We start from the raw sequence: 26,511 nt of genomic DNA, 5'->3' as shown, positions 1-26,511 counted from the left end.
CTGGAAGCCATTGGAACCAGAGTGAGGATTCTCGGGAGGAGCAGATACTCAAGATCTAGTCCATGAAGTTTTGTCTGACTGGGAGTAACAAGGTGGGCACTGAAAACCAAAACAAACACGAAGACAGCACGCCTTTCAGCAGCAGTGCGTACCTGAACAAAGACTGTGCCCTGCTGCCTGTTGACGCCATGTATTGCTGCTTGACTGGACACCAAACAAAAATTAATTCCAATTCAAATATATATTATACTATAAAGGAAAATAGTGTGCAATATGATTAAAGGAAAACATACTAGTTATTATGCACAATATGGTAAAGGAGCAAAGTGTCAAATCATTACTGAAAAGCAGTACAGAGACTAAGAAAAGGGCACATCATCAATTGCCACCTTAGCACAACCCAGGCCCACACTTAGGCTGGGCAGCCCCACTGCAGCCAGTGACAAGAGTCTCGCGGTAACTGGGAAATTCCTACACAGTGCACCCACCCGTAGCTGAGGCTTCTGCCCAGTCCCAGAGCTCGCTCACCTTTATACTCAGTGAAAAACAAAAATAGTTGACCACCCAGTGTATGTAAGCTTTGAAGTTTGTGCCAAGTGCAGGTGTCAGCTGCCTCACCATCCATAAGGTCCACACACACCAGGGACATTGGCCAGGCACCCCAGTGTGGTGGAGTTACCGCCGTGACACAGCTGCACACAGTATTTACTGTCCGGATGGCCCTGCCCACATCTTGCTTGTTCGAGGGGCTCAGGACAAACCCCACCTGCTCATGAAAGTTGTCCTTGAGCTCATTGTGCAAGTTAAGTGATCCCCAATTAAACACAAAAGCTTTTTCAAAAGCAGTAATCAATTTAATAAATTTTTACCGCATTCCATCCTGCCACACATGGAGTGTTGTTGCTGTGGCCTGCTGCTGCTGCTGCTGCTGCTTCTGGAGGCCATGGCAGGGGAGAAGGGACCCCACGTCACTTAGCATGCCACCATGGAGTTCCTTAGAGGCAAGTTGAGCCATGTCGGAAGGATGACCCAGATAGGCGGGGAGCAGCAGGCAGAAGGTAGCTCACTGTTTCTAGCGAGGCACTTCACCTGCTGCAGAGCAGGGAACATCTTGCACAAGCTGAGTATGGGGGGGGTTAAGTTGTGGAAATGAGGTGCCATGTCTGGGTAAAACGTTTGCCTGTGATGCATTTTGTTTAGTTTTGAACATTTCTGGGAGGACAGGAGTGAGCAGCACAGGCCGGCTGGCAGCCTTCTGCCCTGGCTGGGGCTGGCTCCTCCATGGTTTGTAGCCCACAATGGCTTTCTGTCAATGCACCAGGACCGCAGATGAGGGTCATTTAACTTGCACTGTGCTTTCCTGCTCTGACTTCCTCTGGGTGCCCAAGGTCAACTGTTCAGCTAAGTCCAAGTTTACCTACTATTGAGTTAATATGTGATACTTGCTTTCCTTTTAGGACTCTGCAATGTGACGTTGGGGGCAGGCAGGAGAAAGGACTCTGTCCTTTAGTGACTTTTCCATCTCTCAGTGTCTGAGAGCAGAAAGAAGCCCCCATCTCTTACATACTGGCTGCTCCCCAGCTGCTGCTGCGTACATTACACCATGGATGACCCTTGGGATTACAGGAAAAAACTGCACAGCCCAAGCTCACCTCTGCACACCACAGCTGACGCAGGTGCACTGCCCTGCATGTTCAATGGAGGAAGATCAGGGCTTGGGGTGGCTGAAACGGGAGTGCTGCCAGGCAGCAAGGGAATATGGAGACTGGGGAGCACGTCTCTGGAAAGGCAGGATGAAAGCGCTCATCCTGACCTGGCTCCTGCAGGCTATTAAAGCATGGCACAGAATACAAGTTAGTCTTGCACGCTCATACAGATGCAAGTGGTGCTGAAACCTAGCAGCTGCCTTCCACAGACCTTCCTGCCACCCTGGTAAGAAGCAAACACACATGGAAACTGCTTTACCAGATTTCCATCTAATTGAGTCACTGGTGAATGCATTTGTGAAGGCTGCCTCTGCTACCAGTGTGCATTGGTGCAGTGTTACCGTTGCACACAATACTGTAAGTTTCATATCCTACTTTTATCTTCAGATCATAGCAGTTTTACACAGTGGCCGATACAGCACCAAAAGCAGGTGAACAAAGATAACATGACAAATGCTCTGTTGTGGCCAGATGCCCTCTGGGTGTGGGCAGTGCTGATGCTTAGGGTGGCAGTGTCAGGTATCTTCTGTGAAGGGAAAGGCCTCATCTCACATCTTAGTAAAGCTGGTCGCATGCAGAGAAAGCTTGTCAAACAGCAGCAAAGCTGGAAGGGGGACATCGTCCTGTACCCACCCCACTTGGGACCAGAGGGGTCCCTATTGTTCATGGAATTACTGGTCCTGGTGGAGAAGTAGATGGAGCCCAAGCCACGCCAAAGTCACCCCTCTGAGAGTGTCGTTGCACAGTATCGTGTGCGGATAATAATAATAAGTGGAGCCTGTCTCTGTTCCCCTAACGCCTCACCACTGAAATCACCACTCAGGCACTGGGACTTCAGTGACAGCATCAGTGTTTGTCCCAGGATCGCTGCAGTGGCAGTAGGCAGCAGCACATTTTGAGATGTGATGCTGTGGGAATGTCTTCTCTCTATTAAAAATCTACATGACTATGTGGATCGTGATGTCAGGACTACATGCCACAGACAGAGATCTGGACTGTCGGGCTAAGATCTTGCTAGTACCCAAAGATGCAAAGAAAAGACTTTGCAAATCCTACTCCTATTTCCCTTGGTAAAAAATAATACTGGAAAACACTCAGTGAGCCAGAATCATCTAGAGAAGAAACCTGAGGAGCTGCAACCAAAACAGCAACAAATGCAAAAGGAGATTTTCTCAGTAAACATTCCAGGGTTCATATTTTTAAAAGCCAAGGATGTGCCAGTCTGAAAAAAAATATGCCTAAGTGTAGTTCAGAGATCTGGAAACTGCCTGGTTTCATCTGCTGCACTTAATGGTGAAGGTGTGGTGACTGCAGACACGCTGGAAAAGAGAACTCAGTGCAGTGTTTGGAGAGAAGGGTTACAGCCTCCCTCTCCTCTGCACGTCTTGCCTTTGCTGGCAGTCCCAGCTAGACTTTCTCCTGTTGTGTGTGTCCATCTGCTTGCTGAGTTCAGCCTCCTCTGCTGCAATAATGCCTCTTCTGTGCAGATGAAAGAGGTGCCTGATATTCAGGTGTGGTCTCTGTGACCTGTATGTAGCGCTCGGTGGTGCTATCATGAGCTAACTAACTTGAAATGAGTCTCACTGTTGTCTGTCTCAGCACAGCTCTTGCTCAAATCGCACTGATGGGCGAGAGGGCTGAACTGTGGGCTCAAATCTGCTCACAGGCAGCATGCAAGCGTGTGATTGCCCCTGGAACAGAGCCTTTCTGAACCTGACTGAAATGCTGCACCAGCTTATTTAACAGATAGGAACAGGCTTCAAGTATTGCTTCAGCACACCTTGCAAGTCAAGGCACATCCTCTTGTAGCCTGGCCAGCAAGAGAGGGCTAATCCGTCATCTGCACTGAGGTGAGAAATGCTTCCCATGGCATGAATCTGTGATTATCTCGCTGGCAAATTCCTACCACTGATGAAGACAGGCATCTCTGTGCCACAAAGACACTTCTGTCTTGCTGGGAGGAAGGAGGTTACAGGTTAGTCTTCGCCAACACAACTGTGTGTCAGATAACCAACGCAAGAACAAATGACAAAGACCTAAATCATGTGGGGTTTCTTGTTTCAGATTAAACCATCATGGACTTAACAGGCACTGAGTGCTGCTGCTGGCATTAGGTACTGCCCCAGAGAGAAAGTGTGTTTTTATTTCTTGCTTTGCAGAGGGTAGCACAGGGGAATGCAATTAAACCTGCGAGCGGCCCCTGCCTGTTGTGCTGTACTCTGTGTAGCAGCGCATGGCTGGGCAACATCATCAGTGTCAGGGTGATGCCTATCCCACCAAAAAGCCTTCCTGCCGAATAACTTGAGACCTAGAGGCTCTTGGCCTTACTGAGACGAGTTGCCAGAGTTGGAGAGCAGCATGGCAGGGGGAGGCAGGCGGACACCAGCTCACGTCCATCCCAAACGGCTCCTGGTGCAGCGCTGGCCTCGACTCCTGAAGGGTGATTGCTAGCAATGCAGGGCTGGACCTGGGGAAGAGCAGCTTTATGGGTGATATTGGTACAAAGCACGTTAGTCTGCTGTGCTAATTAATTACTAATTACAGCTCCTGAGGCAAGTAAATTGGCAGACAGTATATAATTAAACCCAAGATTGGTTTTGATATATTCTAAACGTTCTAGAATTCTCCACCTGGAAGAAAGAAAGAGGGCAGCAGTGATAAAAGGTGGCAAACAGTTCATGAGAACACAGTGAGTATCATTTTAACGCTACTGCTGCCTGCTACCATCACATTTTGGTGCAGAGCTATTTAAAATGTTGACAAGAGTGGCCTTTTTTTTTTTTCTCTTGCCATGAAAAACTGAGTGATGACCCCAAAGCATTGCTCAAATGAAGATCTTAAGTGGTAAAAAAGGAAACAAAACCTAAAACATCAGAGGGACAAGAAATTTGTGCTTAATGTTTATGTATTGAAGTGCTTCTCATGCACCTGGCAAAGCAGCTGAGCAACAGGTTCTCAAGAATTCTCCCTTTTACTGTCCAGGTGGACACAGACTTACTGATGAGATCAGCTGCAGTTACCTTTTTAGGGTGCTCCTTGTTAAATACTCTTGTAGACTTATGGCTAACTTATAGCTCTAAAGCTGTGAGTTTTGATCCCTTTAGCTTCTTTTGAGTAAGGATTGCATTAAATGTATCCCTAGACCCTGCCTGACCATTTGGTGATGTTTCTGTCCCATGTGCAGGATTGGCAGAAGAAACATGGGAATGGGTGCCTCAGCACACAGCAAGTCAAGGCTGCAAGATTACCCTGAGCTTCGCCATTTAAGATTGGACATGTTGACAGTGTTCCTGGTATCAGTACGTTATTTATTACACTCCTCAGTATACTTTGACGGTGGCCTTGGCTCTTGTTCAAAGCTGAACAAGCCAGGTCGGCACGAGGCAACCCAACAGGATGCTCAGCATCCTCTGCAGGGGAGGCACAATCAGTTGGTGGCAGACATTTGGCCATATAAGCATGTTTTTCCCTTTAGCTTTGAGCCATGCCTGGCTCTATTCATGCTGCCCTGTCTGCAATGGATGCTTAGCGTGGCTCAGAACAGTGAACACTTACTGACGTGGAGCCACATAGGATCACAGATGTGGCAGGGGGTGACAAGGGAGGGAAGTATCTGACCCAGGGACTCCTTTTTTTTCCTCTCTCAGGCATAACAGAGTCTCCAGCCAGGCTAATGACATGGCGGGATCTGTGCTGCTGAAGCGAAGGACCAGCATGGTGGTGAGGGTAAGGACAAAGCTGAGGGGAGCTTGCGGGACTTTGGGGAGTGGTGCCACTGCTCTGCATGTTGTCCCTGCCGTGCTTCCAAAAATATGCCCCCTCCCCTCCCCAGTTTTTTTGGGAAACAGCTATGGCAGCAAGACACCCCCACCCCCTTTTCTTGCAATAGCCCAGTCAGTCTAGCATATGCTCCCTTCTGAGCAGAGAAAACACAGTTACCAAACAGTAAACCCACATTCCCAATCTGTATGTCAGGGAACTACATTATCCAAAAGGCACAACAGAGAACAAATCTGATGTAAACATTGCACAGGCTCAAAATGCTGCAGTGATTAAAAGACAATCTTCAGTATTAGTGTCTAATGCTGACCTTGGACTTCTGCCAGCAAAACCAAGGTAAATCCATTACAGAGCTTTACAGGCAGAGAAAAGGTTTTCACTCAAGTACTTAGACCTGCCCACAGCCAGCCTGCCCCGCAGCACTGCCCCTGTTACACCCCTACCCATTTGCCTCCGCAGCAGGAGAGAACCGCATTACCTCTGCCCTTTCCCACAGACTCTCTGACTGGTGCTTTTGCCTGGATGACGACAGCTGAAGTAGGGAGATGCCTCCTCGTGTCAGCTGTTGTTGGACAACACCCACGTTTCTGCACATTACATCTTTGAATTTCCTTCCAACCCTTTTTCTTGTAATTCTGCAGCCTTGTGGGGGTCACAAAGAAGACTAGCTTGGTTGGTGTTAATACCATGGTATAAATGTCTTCTCACTCAGTGAGATCAAAATTAGGCTATTTGGGGCCAAATTATTTTGCCAGCATAAACTGGCAGGGCTTCATTGTCTTCCGTAAATGAAGATGGCCATTTACATTTATAACATCAGATGGGTGGCTAATTGCTTGGCATTCCTTGAAGATACGAACAGACGGCATCATAACTGATTAACTATTATTATCCATCTCAGCTGCTCTCAGGAGAAGAGTAGCAGATTTTTGCATCTGCTCCTGTTACGTACTTGGGCAGTGCAGTTTTCTGGTCCTGAGCTCCCAAGGATGCCCAAGGTGGAGAACAGCTTTCCTTTTCAGTGAGAAGACTGAGATTATTGCTGACATACAGTGTCCAGGCTGGTGATGCAACATCATGGTACCCAAAGATACTACCACCTCAGAAAACCCCAGTGTTTCCTTGTGATCCAGTGGTCTCATTTTTGACCACTTCAATTTCCAGACCAAGCTTACTCGTGGCCAGCTCATACCAACATTTTTTCTCACTGCTCTTCAGCTCCAATCAACCTGATTCCCTTGTGCTCCTCACTAGGCAAACAAGCAGTTTATTTAACCTCTTCCTTTAAACAAACTCTTCAGTCCTCAAAATCTGTGTGCCTTGCCGAGTCCCTTCTCACTCGGCATCCTCTTTTACGTGGATGGAAGTCTCACAAAAGCTTGTGCAATGCCTTTGAACATTCCTTGGCTTTTACAAAGCCACATCATACTGGAGAACTGTTCCCAGCTAGCACTCTCGGTTCCCACTGCTCTTTATTCCCAACTTACGAACTTCCAGTTTACAGCAATGCTTTTGCCCAGAACCCTGCACAACGCACCTACCAGAGTGTAGCCTTCTTCTGCCACCACCATCAGTCTCCCCAGCTGTTACTGCCAGAAACAGCCAACTTCACAAACTGTGGACCATCCGCACATCCTCCACAAGTGCCACTTGCCAGCCACTACTCCAGCTTCTTGTCCAGGAGTACTCCCAAAATACTCAGTGAGAGCATATGCAAGACCAGCTCCTGAATTCTCCTTGCAGCATCTCCCATCCACCAGTTTGGTCCTGAGGTGCTCAGATTCAGTTTTGCTTTCCTTGACTTGCTGAACAGTGTTACCACAGAAACATCAGGCCAGCCCAGCACACCTGCTTTTCACCCTACTGAGGTTTTTTTCTATTTTATTCCTGTCTACCTTTGCACGTATCCTTTTAAAAATTGCTCTTGCCCACCTTGAATCAAGACACAAGGGTCTACGTTCCTCTGGCCAGACTGCACCCAGTTTGCTCTGAGGGAGAAATCAACACTGAAGTTCAGTGCAGCACTCCTTTCCGCGTGCGGAGATCCCGGGGTACTAAGCTACCCAAATTCTGCTTTTGCTGCAGGTGGCAGCCCCTTTGCTGCTGCCTTCTCCCTTACCAAGGCCCCAGCATTTCATTCCAGGCTTGCAGAAGGCAGGCCCAGGGGAGGAAAGGTGAAGCACACCGAGCCACTGCCATTCTCATCCACATCAGGAAGTGCTGTGAAATATTTACTAGATAATGTGGTCCCAGCGATCAGGTATGGGGCTGGTGACCTGAATGTTTTTCCCACCGAGATAGACTGCCATTTCCTTATTAACAGTTTCTGGCAGCATTAACATACTTCACATTTTTTTTTTAAATGTGGTTTAGCCAATACCAGAGCCTTCTGGACAAGGAGTCTTTAAGGGCATGGATGAATAAAGCAGGACACCCGCAAACCTTCCAGGTGACAGGACCAGAATACAAACCTACTTGTAACACTGCTTAGAAACCTAGAACCAAGATTAAGGCGAAGAAAACGACTCCAATTTTTTTTTTAAAACTCCTGAAACAAAGCAACTCCGAATTGATGCTTTACACTCACCAATTATAAAAGCTTATGAGGTCAGAAAACACTGCAAGGAAATAAAATTAAGCTCAATTTTGCTGGAGGAAATGTTTTGCCTGACAGATCTGTGACTCATAATCAGCTTAAGTCACAGAAGCCAGCAATGCATTGTTATTTATAATATTTCTTGCAGAATGTGTTGCCAAATCTGCATTCCACAGGCACTGGTATTTTAGATAGTTTTCAGTCAAAGACTTTTTTATTTTAAATCGGGACATTTCTTCCAACTGTTGTTCCTCCTCCTAGGCATAAGTGCTATTCGTGGCACAGTGTTTCAAATTTTTAAAACTTAAAGCCAACTCCAACAGTGCCACAGGGAAAGACAGCGTGCTATGAAACTCACCTGACCCGGCTTGCAGAAGCACGCTTGCATGCCCTCACAGTGCAGCGAGCAGTAATCTTCAGGTTCAGGGGACCGCAAGAAACAACGTGGACCTTGTTTACACACTAGGTATCAGTGTCTCTGTATGGGTAGCTTAAACCATTCCACTATTTCCATTCTTAGCTTTTAAAAATGCACACAGGTGTGTTCAGAATCCTTGCTAAACCTTTCTTTGAAATGTAGATCTCTACAAATGTTAAACAGAGCTTTTAGTGGTAAGCATGAAGGAAAAAAATATCCTCACGCCTAGGACACAACAGAAAGCTGCCCCACTGTACTTCAGGTTCAAAATCTAAGTTGCAGTTCATAAAGACACATTTTAATAAATTAACATTTATTGAACATATCACATGAGCCTTTATTTCGCTTGTTTGCCCCAGTGCAAAATTAAGCTATTTAACATGTAGATTATAATAAAAGAACTGTAAGCAGCTTCATAAAATGAAAGACCAAATACATTTTAATATGATCAGACTCTTTAATCTGGTGGATAAGGGACAGTGGGGTAGAAGGGAATAATCTGTTTTAGGGTCCGATATACAACCTATCTCATTTTTTAAACACAAATCTGTTAAAAGCCACCATTTAGCAGGATAACATGCATCTAAAAATTGACGATATGGGGCATCATCCATTAAATATACTATTTGTAGACAACAGGGATGGGAAAAAGATTAAAATAAAAAGCACCAGGGCCCCACGGCCCACCTAAAATGAAGTATTTTGCAGGGAGAGTGTAATGCCATTTTGTCAGTGCTCTACTGCAACATGCTGTAAGGACTAGCATTTTTGTCTATTTCCTGCACATTTGCTGTAGAAATGCACTTCTTTGGAAAAGCAACCGTCAAGGCTTTGCAAACGCAGGGTGACTTCAGACACCCAGCTTATTGGCCTGGGTGAGGACAACTTTCAGAACGGGCATAAAAGCAGAGGTCTCGCTGAAGTTGCTGGTGCTGACTATGTGCGTGTGGATGTTCAGTCCTTCCTGGTAGTTGCGGGTTTCGATGCTCTTCACAATGTTGTGCAAACCGCTAATGATGGTTGGAGAAAGCTGCAAGGAAGCCAGACAAGGCAGGTCAGCAGAAAGAGGAAACAATGCATACACTAGTGCTAGAAAAACAGAGGTCCTGAGTGTAACATTTGGCCCTCGGAAAAGTGTAGCAATTAATTCCTTGAATGACAGCCACCTTCAGAGCTGCACCACACTGGGAACAGTCACTGGGAAGACTAACAGCAGACTTCAACCAGAACATACCTTCTCTGCAGCACTGCAAAGCTCTGCAAGCCTTCACTGCCAGCCCCTGGGTGCAATTCCCTGATGTGGGAGACCTGCTGTGACAGACTGTGGTGCATGAAAGACCTACTGAGCTTTTATACCTCTGGGCTAAAGTTAATTGCTCAGCAAAGATGGCCTGAAAACGACAGGATCAGACCACTCTAATCCTAAAGTACTAAAGAGATCTAAGCCCAGTCCTTTTATTCTGCCACAGACCTCCTGGAAGACTTTGGAAAAGTTACCAGATCCTCAAAAGTACTTGCACATCTGCCCTCTGGTGAAGTCAATGAGCCTTCAATATCTACATCTTCTGTTTTTCTGACCCCAGGCTGCACGTTTCTCACTCCCTGCTGGGAGCAGGGGAACTTGCTGTGCTGGGTTCATTCTGCTGGTGACAGGAACCCTCCTGATGCATTCACACAGTGCCTACTACAAGGAGCTCTGCTCTTTGGGCTCAGCACAGCTCCTGCACAGCACCATACAACTCATGACATGGCCCAAACACTGTGAAGTCTGCAGAGGCACTTAGGGCCAAGCACTATCTACCAGTTTCTGGGAAATGTATGGAAACATACAATAAATGGATTTGAAGCATGCTTCCAAAGAACGAACAAGCACCTTTACATATTGCAGAGAGATCCACACCACCAATGAAATTCTTGGCTATACCTGCAATATCTGGGGTGAGGGGGAAGCAACAGAACTTACTGTCTGTTCCCTAAGTTTGTCATACAGGAACTCCAGGCGTTTATTTGCATCATCTAGTTTCCTCTTGGTTTGCTGCAAAAGAAATACATACATTAGAACACAGAGATTTTAAGAATACCATACTGATCTGATATTATTGCATAGGTCCATGCAGCATGTGAAATTCCTTTCTCAACAACATTTTCCTAACACATCATTTGAATTCTTTGCTCTGTACTTTTCTCCCCTGATTTTTCTAGGAAAGGCCACATGATATGACTGGTTCTCCACATGTAACTGCTCTAGTTAGCTAGAGAGACTAGTAAACTGTTAAGAGGTACATTCCAAAGCCCACTGGTATAGCTGATACGGAAAAGTGACAAAATTCTGAGTTGCAGCATGGATTTTTTTTTTTTTTTGGTTCACTGGCAAAGCACAATAGCTGGATAAAGTTATTACTGGAATCAGGTATCCAGCAGTGTCAATGTGCTTAAGGGCACATGCAGTCACTGAAGTCTAAGGAAGTACAACTCAGTCCTTTATGGCAAATCCTAATTATATTTTCCAATATTTGATTAGTAAAACCACAAGTTAGTTTGTACGCTTTCATTTCAACAGAAAAACTAATAGCATAACCCAAACTGTCCTCCCAAGTCCTTTACACTTCCATGATTTTATCTAGAGCAAACCACACATTCATGTGTCTGGAATTATTCTGCCACCAAGGGCTCTTAAAATAACACCAGTATATTCTACCTGGAGTGCCACAGCAGCTGCCAGAGAAATGGATTTTTATCCACCGTTTAGTTTTTATTCGCTTTTTTTTTTAAACAGCTACAGAAATTGAAGATTTTAATCCAGAATAATAAAGCAGCAATAAAGCATCAAGGTTACAATTACAGAAGCACAAAAAAGGTGGTCAACAGCAGTAGAAATGGCATCAGTGCACAACAGTAATGGAACTTGCTCCCAAATCAGTATGCACTTCAATCCATCTTCACTTAGGATTGTGCCATTTCCCCTGGCAACTGAAATGTTTCCCTGGATTAAACAGTCGCCCAGAGAGAAACCAACAAAGCCTATGGCAACACTCTGGATCAGGGCTAAGACAGACTGGTGGCTGCCTGCTGTACTAGAATTTAGGGAAAGCTGTTTGGATGGCAAAGGGCATAAAGGAGAACACAGCACACCGATCTCAGGCCACATGTGGCAAACCCCTCAGCAGTAGTTACGCTGTCAAGGAACTGAGACAAGTAAGGAAAATATACCCCAGGAGAGGCAGATAAACTGGCTAATTCTTTTGGACTGGCTAACTCTCCCAGATACAGGACTTAGAACATTTGCTTCAAAACCTGCAAAAAGGCATACACGCTGTTTTCATTTTACAGATGGCCAACTAGGGCCTAGAGGAATACATTGTGTTTAGTGGAACACCAAGACATCTCTCCAGCTAAAGGAAATAAGGTGGAAGAAGTGTGAACTAGTTGTTCTCCTCACTTTTTGCTTCCAGTTCCCATGTTCTCCTTCAGAATCTAATAACTGAGTAGTGTCTGCATTTGTTCTGACAATAACTGATGTACACAGTCAGGGTGTTGTGTCTCGGCGCTGTGTGCCAGAAACGCTTGCTCTGCCTAAGGAAATCAAAGACACTTAACAAGAAGCAAGCAAAATATGATGGCAGAGCAGAAAAGCAATCCCTGGGTGCAGGTGTGAACTGAATGCTTTTGCCTTCTTTGTGTGTCTGGGGGAAGGGGCACTCAGAGGAGGTGAAGGTCAAAGGCTCTGTGCAGTATACAACTTCTAGCCCTGCACTCTACAGCCTAACCTTTAAAGAACGGATGTTGAGCAATGAATACTACTGAACCTTACACAGTTTGTCCAAAGAAAGGTCTATGGCCTTGAAAAGCTTCTGTAAATGTGTGCGTGGGTGAGTCCACCCTGAAATTGCTGGGCTGAGAACCACAGGAGGGGTACATACATTCAAGTGCCAAGTCTAAATTACAGAGCCAGCAGAAACTGTACAGCAGACTTAAGACAGAAGTGACATCAAACGCCCAACATACTCCCACAGCTGTGGCCACAGAGCCCTCAGACAGCTCAGCTCCCAGTTACTGTAACAGGAGCGTGAGTCTGTGCTGCTGACCAAGCACATTTAGTGCACAAAGCTCTCTGCACATCACCAGCTTGTCTTTCATCATCCACCTTTCAGCATGCAGCAGGCATGAGCTGAACAGTCAGCATATGGGCTTTGAGGTAGCGTGCTATTTACTGACCACTGGAAATAAATGAGAAACTTTAAGACAGATGGCTCATTTACAAAGTACTAACTTAACTGCCAAAGGAAATGTTTTTCCTATCCAGCTCCATCCATCATGTTAAAGCCCATAACCTTGTACTTCTCTGCTAACTGTTATTTTCTTTTGAAATGAGTTCGTTATCAGAAATCACAGATCAAAATCTGTGGCATGTACTCACACGTGAGCCTTGTCTCAGACCTGGCATAATACCAGCTGCTTCCTGCTCTGAATTACAAGCAGAAGTTAAGCAAGTGTACAGGGCACACATCCACAGTGATCACCTGACAGAAGGAAGGACAGCCCTTTCTGAAGGTTTTAGATTTTTTTTTTTTAACCCATCAACATCAAAACCTCAACTATAACCAGTTCCAACCTTCCTCCTTAGAAAAGAGCAGCAGAGAGGGCTGCAATGGGTTAATTCCCTCCCCATAAACGGCACCATGGTATTCTGCCCCTGCTGAGGTCTGTAAGGACCAGAGTCAAAGTGCCTTGGGCAGCTGGCTGTGTTCTGGCCCTGACTGCCACATCCTATGTGGATACAGCTTTTCTATGCATTGCTTGTGGCTGCTCAAAGCAGCCTTTAGAAAAAAAAAAAAGCTCTCAGGAGATGCTGTGATTCACCCAAACACAAGGGCACTCTGGGAATGCTGCAGACATACCGGGTCAGAGGCAGACAGCAGGCACCTCTGGATAAGAGCTTCAAATGTAGTCTTCAGAATAAGGTGCTCCTCAGGGATGGGCTTCTTGGTGATCTTCTCTGTTGGCAATGCCTGCACGTGCTGAGGAACAGAGAGCAGGTGAGGCTTTTCCAGGTCACCGTGACCACTCGTTGTTTTCAACTAAACCAAGTGGCATTATTAGCCAGCTTGGCACAACTCCTATTTCTTCCCTGTGGGTGTGTGGAGGTGACAGTAAGAGCATCTGCTGTCACTCCCTCTGGAGAGCTGTGAAGTCACATAAGGAAACAGCTTGTTGGTCCATACTGACTAGAGCATTAACTGCGAAGAGGTACTGTCTAGGTGGAGACTACAGCAGCAACGTGCTAGCGTGGTGCAGAGCTAGTGACTAAAAACTCCACCTGGCCAACAGGACCCCAGCCTGCAAGCCTCTACTGACGCACAAGCCAGAACCACGCAACGCTGGGGCTACATTACCTGGATGGCATTGCCAATTGGGGCCCCCGGGGCCCCCTCTGTACTGGGTTTGGAAGCGGCGGGTGGCATGATGCATGGTCCCAGGGGCTGGGGAGCAGCAGGGTAGCCCCCCTGCAGCACCGGCTGTCCCACAGGGAGGTGCGGTGGCTGGAAGCTGGGTGTGCCCATGGCTGGTGCCGGGCCCAGAGGCTGCTGCATCTGAGACTGCGGATCTGCCAGTGGATTCATGATAGGGGAAGTGATGGGAACCGGGGGCAGGAAGTTATCAGGGACCTGTTGAAAAGAAAAAAAAAAGACACCAGTGCATTTACGCTGCTGTGGATGCCCAGGCAGAGCACAACATCCAGCTCCTAGACCTCCCAACCCATAGCAACTGAGAGCTTCCAGGCAAGCTGCTGAGTCCCCAGGATATAGAAATAACAGGGGCAGGCAATACAGGATTTCACTCTGGCTAAATAAGCCCATTCCTCTGGCCGCAGTTGCACAGCGAGAAGTGCCCTGGAGCAGTAATATCCTCCTGCATTTCCAGTCCTGTGTGTTCTGCCTGTCCTGCCCACACAGGGCAGGAGCAGTCTGCCCAACCCACCCCCAGCCACAAAAGCTGAGCACAGCCACCTCAAATCAAAGCCAACCTCTCTCTGCTAAGGGTACAAAACAGAGGTTTGTTAGACCAGCACTAACAGAACAGTTACACTAATGAAAGTTAACTGACACCTACATCTATTCTTACTGTTGGATCATTATATTTAGATTTTTGTGTCTCACTTTCAAGGGTACATTTTTGACTCCGCAGTACATAGGTCACAGCTAGCAACATGCACCGATAAAGCTTCTGAAAGCCTTTCAAGCTTCTGGCAAACAGGTTTGCGCTAGGACAGATTATGAATGCATTTCAGATTCATCCCTAAGCATCTGCCAGTCTTTACACAGAAGCGTTTCTGAAACGCTTGGTAGAGGGAAGAAACAACCAAATGAGCTACTGGCCTCCACTGCACATCATACAGGAATCCAAACAGAAGAAAGATCTCCCATGAGAATAAGCACATTTCTTTGTGTGTGCATGGAAAAAAAAAAGGAAAGATTACAGAACCCTGAACGCCATCTTGAATGATGCCAGAATTAAGCTAGTAGTTATTAGTATTGAGAAAAATATTCTCAATCCAGCACCAAAGTCAGCTATAAAAGCAATTAATCACAACAATAAACATTTGAATGGTGGGTAAATTCTTAGGTAGAAAACAGTTGCAAATTACAGCCGGCTTAAAATGCCAGACAGTTCTTCTATTTTACAACAGTCCATTGTGGTGAGTCATTTCAGAATACCCTAAACTACCGCCTCATAGAGCAGACATAAGGGAAACAGAAACATTTCTGACAGAGGTTTGTTGAATACTCAAGAGTGAATGCAACAAATAAGCCCTTATTTAGGAGGGAGCCAATCCTCGAGACCTGGCTATGGCAGATATTCTGGCTGTGACACAAACTGAGCAGCAACAAAACCCCTGCTTGCAGAAGGCTGCTTCTTGAGCTCTCAGGTCCAGCAGTTATTCTCACTGACAACTCTCCTCCTTCTACTTAAGAGCCTGAAGCCCCGAAAGGCCGCATGCCGGCTGCTGTGCGAGAAACGCCCCAGCACTGGGGGCAGTCACAAGCACACAAAGCATCCCCTATCTATCCTCCAAAAGCTCCTTCATCTTGAACTGCAGAGACCAAAACTCAGAGTAAGGAAGAATTCTGCCTTCACCTTCACCCAGACCTTATCTTGCTTGCTCCAACTTTTCTTTTCTCTCTCCACACTTAACACACTCCAGACTGACACTTGCTTCCCAGATGCACCAGGCTCAGAGAGCAGCAGATGACACCGACTGCTGTGGAGATATGCAAGACTATAGCAGCACCAGGGGATGAAAAGGCTTACTCTGCTCTGTGCCAAGCATCCCCAGTTATTCTGTCCTGCTGCAATCCAAATCCATTTTACAAAACTATACTGTCTCCATCATGAAAATTGCCTTACTCTCAGCATCTCTCGGGGTCAGACCCTTAATCAGTATAAATGGCTTTCAGCTCCGGCAAAGTCAGTAATCTGTAACAATTTGTATGGCCTCATCATTTCACAAAAGTATCATCTCCTGCAAAACTCATCTGCTTTACTGCAGATGAAGAAAGCCCAAGGTATTTTCTTCCCTCAAACCAGGATCTACGCTGTTATTAACAACCACAACTTTAGCAAAAAGCCACCATCTCTTTAGAGGCTTAAATATTTTGAGAGAGAATGCATATTGGAGAGGCATAAGGCCATTTCTGCTCACGAGGTGCAGCTTCTGTTTGCTGCTAGCCCTTTTTTCTTCTCCTGCCAACAGATTTCCCAGGAACAGCTTAAGTTATTGCTTTTAAAGTGGTAGGCACTCAGCTGTGTCAAGACAGGATACTTTGAGTACCTTCTTCTTCTTGGCAGCTCTGTTCAGGGCAGGAGGGTCATTCCAGCCATTCTGAGGCCCTGGAACAGAAAGAAAACAGACTTAAGCACCTCGGGAGAGTAGCGATGGCTTCTTGAGCTCAGCTCGCCACTACAGCTCTACTGGCAGGGGCTCGGCAGAGCCTGCCCTCACCTCCCTGCTCTTCTTCCCTTCACTGGGGACCAGAACAGCTCCTGCACCAGCCACAGCACGCCAGCCATCAGACCCTCTGGGCTCTGCACCCACTGTGCAGGTTTGGCATCTTGACCAACAGTTCTCAAGTTTGATAGAAGTTGATATTTTTTTGAAAATTTTTTTTTATTCTCTCGCAGGAATAAAAAAAAGCCTTTGAGCAGACACACCCTCTGAAGAGGCAGGCAGCTGCCTACCACACCTAGAACACAGATCTGCTATACAGACTGTATACATGAAGACAGCTTCAGCTACCCGTGAAGGTTTCTCCCATCTGTACCACACTCAAATGAGAACTGGTTCTGAGCTGCCTTTCCCGCCCCCATGATCACTGTAACATAATTATAAACATTAATCAGCAGCAAATATGTCAGAAACCATGGGTGAATAAAACTACCATTAAGCTGCATCCATTTCCCAAGAGCTGCTCTTGCTGCAATTGCATACTGTGATGGATTTATACAACAGTTGACATGTTCCCCAGCAACACAACATAGAGGCATAAGAGGCAACAGGAGCCTTAAACATTGCAGGCCAGATTCACCCAGCCACCCTGGAGATACAAGACAGCCATAAAATCAGGATTCCCCTGCCAGCTACAGCACATTTATGGGTGTTTTTGTCCCAAAAGCAGAGCAGAGCTGCTGGAGCAAGGTGGCAAAATCCAGCTTTCGGCACCAAGGGCAGTTTGTTTCAAACTGGGAGCAGCACAGAGGATGTCTGAGCAGGTTCAGTCAGAGTCTGGGGTGTTGTTCCTACCACATCTGATCTTCCAAGAAAGCACACTGTGCAGTTGCAAGATTTCTACACCAAAGCTTGCATTAGTGCATTAGAAATAGTTAACCATCTCAGAATGCATGTAACCGGGACCACAGCCTCGCCGAGTAATCAGGATTTATTGCACAAAGCCACAAAAAGCCAACAAAACCAAATCCCTGCTCAATGGACTTTTTCACCACAGTGTTTTTCACTTAGCAGATGATGAATTCACCTTAGAGCTTAACTTCACTGCAGAATTTGTTCAATTTATCTGAATTTTCATTTGCTCCTGAGCTTTTGTTGAAAAGGTTCCACATCCAGAGCATGTTAAAGGGGTAAATGAAAGAATTTAAAGCCCCTTTCACATCTGCTTTCTCTTTAACCAAAGGCAGTGCCATCTCCTGGCAGCCATGTGCCCCAGGAGCTCCTCTGTTCCCCCCTTATCCAGAAAATCCCAGAGTATTTCTGATACAGGAAGTCTAACTTCTGCAGTGTTAATAGTGATAACACAAGAAAATATCTCAGACTGTTATTGCTGTTAATTTCCTGGAAAAAATTGCTTTAAAAAGAAAACCAGCATTTGTTTCTGTGGTTAAAAACTCCAGATATGTTGTTATTGGTTTTAATTAAGGAACTGAAAATTAATTTGATTGAAGTCTAATCAGCAAACAGCATCACACTTATGTTCTCTGAAGAACATATGTGTTACTGATGTCTGTTCAATTGATTTCATGTAGTGGCTGTAATTTTCAGGTTAGGTGGTACCTAGTTCACCTGCGAAGGGAGGGGCCTGGTCTTGAGTTGGTAGACTTTCTGCAGATAAAATGCAAAGAGAACTAAAAAAGATTTCCATTGAAAATAATAAAACAATTGGTTTGTAATTTCTGACTAGCGATTTAGTTTCAATAAGCACAAGAAGTCAGGAGAAAAAATGCCTAACCTAATTACAATGCCATTTTAGAGACAAGTCATCTGTTCAAACCACCCTGTGGAATTACTTTTGTCTGTCTTCCCTGAAAACGAGCCTGTTGCTCTTCCCATGCAGTTAATCAGCGTTTCTGGTTGTTTCTGACAAATATTGCAGAGTCCTGGCCCACTTTCTTATCTCTTCTGGTGCTCTCATTTTCTATTCCCACCAGCTGATGCAGCCAACAGATCATTACTCTTTGCAACTTTTCAGAGAAGAGGAACACTGGAGATGAGCGTGCTGCTGTTCCTGGGGTTTGTCTGATGCAGTTCTGGTGCTAACCCTTCCCTTAGCTCAGATTTGCTCTATCACAATTCCACACAAGATTCAAGATTCTGAAAATTGAAACTCCCTTGAAAGCCGGTTCAAAGACCTATCACAAAACAAAGTGAGATAGGTTGAAAGTGAAATTAAATTTGGGCTTTTCCTGCTTACTGGAGCTCTAAGCACAGCTTAACATATTGATGTTATATGCATTTGCAAAACCCAGAAGATACTTACAGAACTATTTTTTAAAGTGATTTTTAAATCCAAGCCAGTTCAAAGTGCAGGTGCTTTTCAAGACTTCAAATGTGAGATCTTTTTTCCTTCCTGCCTTACCATCCCCCTCCCCCCCCTCCTTTAAGATAATCATTATCTGTGAAGTGATACACGATGTTCTCAGATTGGATCATCACCACACACAAAAGTGCACCACCACTTCAAAGCCAAGATCAGCATCACTGTTATGCTCTGCACTGGAACATTCAGAGTTACAGGTGAGATCTGCGTCTGGCTGCAGATTTCTGTTGTTTTACGGGATCTCATGCCAAGGGGCCCTTCACAAAGCAATGCAGCTACTCTGGAAAATATGGTGGTGGTTACACATTAAGCATTACACCATCATTTCTGCACTTAAAAAGCAAGCTTTTTCTCTTTGTTTATATGTTTTTTGAAAGGCATAATCAAAAACTGGAAGGAAAGCAGTGTACTTTTTAGATAGCTCTTATCTTTTTTCCATAGTTCGTCAGCCACAGGCAGCAATTGTATGCCAGCAGCCCACATGCATGAGACACCTGGTCTCAGCACCTCACTGTGCCCTGCAGTCCACCCTCTGCATTTCAGCCCAAGGCTGGCATTTGCCAGGAATCGGAGATAATGCCCAGGTTTGGGTTCCTGAAGGCCTGACACTTTGTACTGGCTGCCTTCTTAATACAGCTGCTGGAAAAACACAAGCAACACCAATAATTCTCAAGAAGTTTTATAAAAAAACTAGTACGGACAACTTTCGATTTTGAAAAGAAATCTGGCAAGGCAATGCAAATAACGACCGCTTCAATTCCCCTTACACTAAAATGACATGGGCAAGATGTGTTAGACTACTAAGTGGATTATAGAATTTTACAAATCAGGTTTTATTGTCAATGTCCCTAATTTCTATTGCCCAGAGTACAAAGCTTCACCTGCTCTAAGATGCCTCACTGACTACATCCCTTCACTATTAACGCCAGAAACGTAGCAAGTGACAGATCTGAAGTGCCAGCCAGTGACGCAAGTAGAGTAGTAAAATGAATAAGAACCATTTTCTTGTTCCTTGCATTTATTTGGAGGTGCAGAAGCTATGCTGGCTGCATCATAATGTGCTGATTCACATCCCAGGCCCAGAACCCTATCCGGCACCTCTTCCTCTGTTTAATTTAGTAACTCCTCTCTGGCTTAGAGATACAAGTTTGACATGCCCCATAATACAGGGTCAGGAGAGGTCACAGTACAGCATTTCCAAGAACAGAGGGGACACTGAATCTGGGTGCAGGATGGGAGGGAAAAGGCCTTTTCTCCCCTTGCAGCTGCCCTACACCAGTCTTCTCTATTTTTTGACAGAGCAAAAGACAGTTTCTCCCCAAAACACGAGCGTGTGTGTGAAGGCAATGCCATAAAGAGGTGTGGGCTCCCAGCCTCACAGATGCCAGGAGCACCTACTCCTGCTGCCGAATCAAAGACAATTACGCATTTTCTGCACTGCATCACCCCTAACAGACTTTTAAAATAGAGAGTGAGTCACAGTGAGCTCCTTAGTGCCTGTTAGTAGAGCCAGCATCCTGGAATATCCCTCAGGTCCTGCCCGATATTCCCTCTGCTCCCAGCTTCACAGATCTGGTCCCTGACTCTCAGCTGGACCACCTGGATGCGAAGTATGTTTGGCCAGGTTTAAAAAAAGGACCGCTCGTACTTCCTGTAGTCTGAAATATGCAAAGCTGCTGTTTCACAGGCTTCTAAGTGAAAAGACAGGTTTGTTGTCACAAGTGAGGTCGCCGTCCCACAGCAAACAGTTAAGTCCAGGCAGTCACAAGGAGACATCTAGCCCCACCTCAGTGCATGCGCTCTCACCATGCATGCTCAAACATGCTCATGTCAGCCACACACACATGCTTTTAATTAAAATTTAGAAAAGAGACATGTAAAAGCATTTCTAAATCATTATCTTTAAAGGCATTCACAGCTACAGTAAATCCCAAACTAAGTGGTTCGGAAAAAAAATACGGAAGTGAGCTGATGCCACAGGAAATGATGTTAGAATTAAATATGCTGTCAATCCCAGGCTTGGAATGCTGCTCACAAACAAGGGACACGGGGACAAATTTTATTTGCAAACTTGTTCTGTGAGGAGAATTGTGATCATCTCCTCTGCAGCAATTAGGAAAGCTTGCTCAATTTTGTAATTTGCCCTCCAGCCACATCGCAGGTTGTGACACTAGCTTCGCAAGGTGTGCCACCATCCACCCACAGCATATGACAGCCTCACGACAAGACAAGACAACGCTGCAGTACCCTGTCTTGGGCAAGGCAAAAGCTCTGTGTTTGTGGCAAGGTCTGACTCACAAGAGAAAGACGACTGTTCACGCTGCCCAGCAAGTGCTCACTGCAGCGACGTAGCTGTATCATGCCAGCTGCACAGGGGAGATGATGTGTTTTAGAAATGCTTTGAACTGACCTCTAAGCAAAAGCAAACTTTGTATGGAGCATCAACAAGGAAAAGTTGCACATTTAACCGAATGAGTAATACAGCAAAACCCTCCCCCTCCCTGCCTGCCCCCCTGTCCAAGCGCAGACCTGTTCTCTGGGATGCAGGAAGGTCACTGGCTGCAGGCAGAGTACCTGTTGGTCCAGTAGGTAACGCATAAGCCACAGAAGTTGCTGGAGGTCCTGGCCTGCCATGCTGAAAGGATGCGCCAGAAGGAGGAATAGGGAAGGAAGAGACTGGATTCAAGCTCGTTGGGGAGGGTTGAGGCTGCCCAGGGTACAGCGGGGAGGGCATGGAGTGGGCAGGGGCAGAGGACAGGTAGGGAGGGGTGGCGTTAGGGGCAGGGTTTGGGTAAGAGGCTGAAGCGGGGACAGCAATAGGCTGCTGAGGCTGATAGAGAGCTGGTCCCCCTGTTCCACAGGGGTACTGGTGTGCGGCCTGATACGCTACAACAGGGAGAAAAGGTATTCAGTCAGTTAGTTCATAACAGAGGGGCAGGTTTCACCTGCCTGCTTCCTTTTCCACCCAGCTCTCCTGTTTTCCCCTTTCCCCTCAAACCACTTAACCGGCTCAGCCAAGCCCTGGCTCTCACAACTCCACCTGCAGTTGCAAGGACTGCTCAAAACCTCAGCCTGCCACCGCGAGCCAGGAAGCAGAGAAAGGACTGTCTTGGCTGGAACCCCTTCTCCCCCATGGGCTGTCCAAAGCCGCCATGCCACTTCGGGTGGGGCTGGGTCACACACACACTGCTGCTCTGGCTGTTTTCTGGACCACTGAAATCCTCACTGTGCCTCTCAGGGAAGGGAAACCCCTGCCCCAGGTGTGCACAAAGGGAAAGCCTAGGCCACGGAGCTGAACGGCAATCTCTGGAAGTGAATGCAAGCTCACAGCCTTGCACTGTGGGCCCTGCAGATTAACTTCACTGCCTCTTCTCTGCCCATTTTTTCCCTCCCTGGTGCTTGTACTTTCAGCCCCCTGCTTTGAAAGGGTCAGTGCTCTGCCTCCTTCCTCACTCACCTCTACTACTGCCCTTGTCTCCTCATCCCCTTTCCCATCTTCATGGAGTCCCAATGAGAAGTGGATGGCCCAGCCACACAGAGATGAGTTGGGTCCCTCTTTGCCAGGCCTGCGCTGCTTCTTGAGGACTCACACTGGGGGGTTTCTGACCCCAGCACACCCTTGGGAAGGGCCAGCTGAGGAGTGAGTCTAAGAGCTGTGGACAGACACCTTTGCAGCGGAGAAGAGTGTCTGACAGAGGGTGCCTAATGTCTGGACTCCACCAAGAAATGTCAATCCTCATACATCATCTCCAGAGGTGGTTTTTTTTTTTTTTTGCTACCTAAGAAATGTGGGGCTGGCTTGGTCTGAACCCTCCCAACCCCAAAAAGGGGACTGGCTACCTCCAAGTAAATGTGGCTTCATCACCTAGCTGGCCAGCCTGGGTGGGAGGGGGAAGCTGCTGCTACTCACTCTGTGGGTAAGTTGGCCGGGCCCCTCCTTGTGAGTACATGCTGTAATTGGGAGATGGGGCTTGCTGCGGTGGCATGTTGGGGTTAACGGCACCTGGCATGATAAACCCTGGAGGAGGTGGGTTGTCTCCCTGTAAAAAAAAAAAAGATTGCAGGAAAAAGGGCAGGGGGAGATAAGGATTTAGTCAGTAACAGTAATGCAATGCTGAAGCAGAACTGTAACAAAACGATCAGTTCACATTTAAAGGCTTGAAACCACATGCCCTGGAAGAACCACCAGCACAGGGGCAAATGTCTCCAACCACCCCAGTGCCTCAGGATGCCCAGCACAACACTGAAAGCACAGCTTCTATGTGCAGTAACTTCAGCAGCAGCAGAGCAGCACACAGCTTCCCACACAAGGAAGAGGTCCTTGCCAGTGCTGCCTGTTATTCAGGCAGTCTGAGAGCACCCTGCCATCCACAGCTTTCAACTGAACCACTGAAACATTAAATTTTGAGGCTTCTAACTTCCATGGGAAAGAGGGAAAAGAAAAATACCATCACACTTCAAATATTCCAGTGTGGGGCAAGGGCTGGGGACGCTCAGGGCACACTGAGCTCCCACTCAAGGCTTTCCAGAGTCACTCATCTGGGTGTTGGTGGGAAAAAAAACTAACATGAGACACAGAGGAGCAAAACCAGAGCTCATGTGGAAGCTGCTCCTTCCGTCTATCCATACCAGACGGTGTCCAGCACACAGACTATACCAGGGGACATATTAGGGTGGAGCAGGGGCTCAGAGAGGAATAATGAAGGTTATACCTGTGTGTCAGAGGGACAGCCTGCAGGAGGATGGCTGGGAAGGGCAGTAGGAGTTTTGTTACTCCAGGTAGTGACAGTAGGGGCAATTCTAACCTGAATTGAACAAAGAAATACCAATCATGGAAAACAAAACAATAAAAAAAGTCTGAAGGGTTTCACAAAACAAGACGCAAAGTAGTGAACACAAAATAGTTTGCATGCTGGTACTTGTAACACAGCCATAAAGTCTCAGAGGAAGAAGGAAAACTGCATTCAAGACAGACTAAATGACTGTGCTGGAGCTGAAGTGAATTGCAGAGTGAGGATAAAGCACAGCAGAGATGCAGGTACAACAGGCTATGGAGCAAGTGCAGTGTTACACATGCCAGTGAGCCCGGTCTGCCTCTTTCATCACATTTTCCTATTGCAGAAACTCCCCCAAGGCTACTGCATGACATCAAGCATCACTAACCACATCTGGAAGTCCCAAGTTCCACGTTAAATTCAAACATACCGCCACACACAAAAGCAGTCTATTTAAATCGAGCTTAGGATGAATTAAAAAGGTTGAAATCTGACATTTAGATCTTGCACATGCACATACATACATCTTAACGCTAAATGCTTCCCAGCCAGTCTTCCACAGCTCCTTTCTGCTATCTTCTTTCTTTGCCACTCCAAAGCCCTTCAGTTCCATACAACCACTACTATCTTTCAGATGTGACAGAAGCCAAGAACCTCCTATGCCTGTGACATCCCTGGGCAAGAAGAAGGTCTGCTGCCCACCAGCAGGACACACAGCTGGGGTCAGGAGCCTGACATCCCACCTGAGCGCAGGCAGAGGGAAAGCTGCAGCCCTGAAGTCCTGGCTGGCTCAACTGGCTTCATGCTGTCTGTCTCTAACCCTGTGCAATGATGGGCTAATGGTGTAGTCAGCTGCACAACCACCACTGTTGATGTTTGCATAACTCATCACTGGACTCATCTAAAAGACTCTATCCCTTTTCATGCCTATTTTTTTCAGATGAAAAAGAGGGTTCAAAAACATACACTGAAAGGAAACCAAGTTTAAGTACATGTTCCTGTTTGGGACAGCAATTAAACAAAGGCCACCTCAAGCCTGAACAAGCACTGCGTACACAGTTTCTTAAAAGAAAAATCAGACAAAACAAGTATCTAAGGACTCAAATATGTCAGTCCTTTCTGTTCTGGTTCATCAGCATACTGCTGGGCACCTTTCCGACATGGCACCAGCCCTCTTCAAGACCTTTCTGCTAAGCATGAGCTCCCTGGAAAGCCAAGAACATAGCAGGTAACTCACTTGCACCGTGCTTGTGGGGTTGTGATACACCCCACCTTTTATTAACGAGCACGGCTTGCTTAAATAATAGTTTGAGGTGTTCTTGAAACAGTGGGAGAAAGAGGGAGCTCTTGTTTAAAAAGCATTGCTAAGGCGGCGCCATCTAGAGGACAGCTGCTATTGTCCGCCCCCAAACGCGAAACCCGCAGCACTGCTGCTCACGGCAATTCAGCGCTTACAAGGAGGAAGGTCAAAGACACAGGGAAGAGTAGTAGAGTTAATTATCGGCAGTGGTGCATTTCCAATCATACGCAATGGTGTTAGCAAGTAACTCTTGTATGAATGCCTTGTCCCTTCTGAAATCTACTTGTTAACACCCTGGAAAGAAGGTGAAGGCACACACAATTGTTGACATCAAGAGGGAGAGAACAAAGCCTGACTCTGCCCTGCTTCTCAGCCCTTCTTCCTTCCTGCCCCCATTTTTCTGGCAGGCAGCATGGACAGAAACCTGCCTCTGCTTGTGCCAATCTCCTCTCTGTAAGGAGAGTACTTGCAGCACTGACACAGCTCCGCTCTCGGAAAAGCCCAGCCTAGTACCCCTGCGTCGAGCAGGGACAGATGAGCTCCAGCATGGTGTTGAGGGATTAGGGACTTGGCAACGCTCTTTCAAAGCGGGCACACAGCTAGGGCTGCCCACTGCACCACGCTCCTGTGGTGGCCAGCATGGTCTGATGCAGTGTCAGCCTCAGGCTAAAGATAAAACCCAGGGCATCCGACCCCGGCCCAATTCTCCTCTTCCAGTCCGCACAGCCCCCAGGCTTCCCATACTCACCGAGTCTTTCTCTTTGCACAGCTCTCAGCTCAGGCCTGCCTCCCCCTCCTATCTCACCCCCTGCCTGCGCTGTCCCCCTGATGCCTGGCTGGGAAGGTGTTTTCATTGTAGGCTGTACCCACAGCTGCTGAAACAGGCCCTGCATTTGCTGTTGCCACTGTTCAGCAACTTCAGCAGCTAACATCAGAGCTGGGGCAGGGAGGGGGGCCAGAAACAGTCAGCCCCAGAAGAGGCTGGTGAGCAGCAAGGGCAAGCCCAAAGGCCTGCAAGGATGGGATGACATCAGGGACTATGAGAGCAAGCACAGAAAAACCCTGCAGTGCTCTCCCACACTGTCACCCTTGGCGCTGAAGCACATTTGTAAATAAAGAGGGAAAACACCTGATCTTCAGAAGCAGGCTACTTGACAACTTGTTTAACAGATGTTTTCCAGACAAGGAGTCAAGGAGGCATCTGTACTGCCTGAAAAGCAGCACCAACGACTTTCACCACAGGACTCTCTGTAGGAGTACATCATACAGCCCCAGCTCAGACCAAGAGAAAGGAAAAAAAATTCCTCTATCCATCACTCTCCAGAACTCAAGCACCACGTCTCTCCCTGACTGCTGAAAAGCATTTACCTGTTGGTAATACTGCTGGGCTGGAGCCTGTGGCCCTTGCATCTGTCCAGCCACAGGGCCAGCTTGTCCTTTGGGCATGGGTTGTCTCTCGTACGGTGCCTTGAGGACTTCCTGTCCCACTGGAACCTCCCCTTGGGCTCTGCAAAGTCTGTCCCGTAACAGCATGATGTTTGGCTGCAATTAGAAAAGGACAGTGAAAGAAGGTTACCCACCCAGTGCATCACACTAAGAGGCTAACTG

The 26,511-nt window shown here is 46.8% G+C and overlaps 1 protein-coding gene across 13 annotated transcripts in view; it reads right to left on the bottom strand.

Moving 5' to 3' along the window:
• Positions 1-8,937: 8,937 nt before the first annotated feature.
• The window catches only part of SEC31A (SEC31 homolog A, COPII coat complex component), a 45,255-nt gene continuing 27,681 nt past the window's right edge, over positions 8,938-26,511 (bottom strand). For 2 of the 13 annotated variants that reach the window (XM_055712590.1, XM_055712597.1), the window contains exons 21-30: positions 26,272-26,445; positions 23,541-23,633; positions 22,739-22,868; positions 21,358-21,714; positions 18,066-18,113; positions 16,332-16,390; positions 13,894-14,166; positions 13,399-13,518; positions 10,464-10,535; positions 8,938-9,530 (exon numbers count right to left, since the gene is read on the bottom strand). In XM_055712590.1, coding sequence (XP_055568565.1) covers positions 9,351-9,530; positions 10,464-10,535; positions 13,399-13,518; positions 13,894-14,166; positions 16,332-16,390; positions 18,066-18,113; positions 21,358-21,714; positions 22,739-22,868; positions 23,541-23,633; positions 26,272-26,445 — 1,506 coding nt within the window. In that variant the 3' untranslated portion in view covers positions 8,938-9,350. The remainder of the gene's footprint in view (positions 9,531-10,463; positions 10,536-13,398; positions 13,519-13,893; positions 14,167-16,331; positions 16,391-18,065; positions 18,114-21,357; positions 21,715-22,738; positions 22,869-23,540; positions 23,634-26,271; positions 26,446-26,511) is intronic. The other 11 variants (XM_055712603.1, XM_055712604.1, XM_055712617.1 and 8 more) reach the window with 11 other exon arrangements.

The sequence above is a fragment of the Falco cherrug genome, chromosome 1 (assembly GCF_023634085.1).
Source record: "Falco cherrug isolate bFalChe1 chromosome 1, bFalChe1.pri, whole genome shotgun sequence".
In the NCBI taxonomy this organism is placed as follows: Eukaryota; Metazoa; Chordata; class Aves; order Falconiformes; family Falconidae; genus Falco; species Falco cherrug.
The sequence above is the reverse complement of the archived record's forward strand: the minus strand, read 5'-3'. Positions and strand labels throughout refer to the sequence as shown.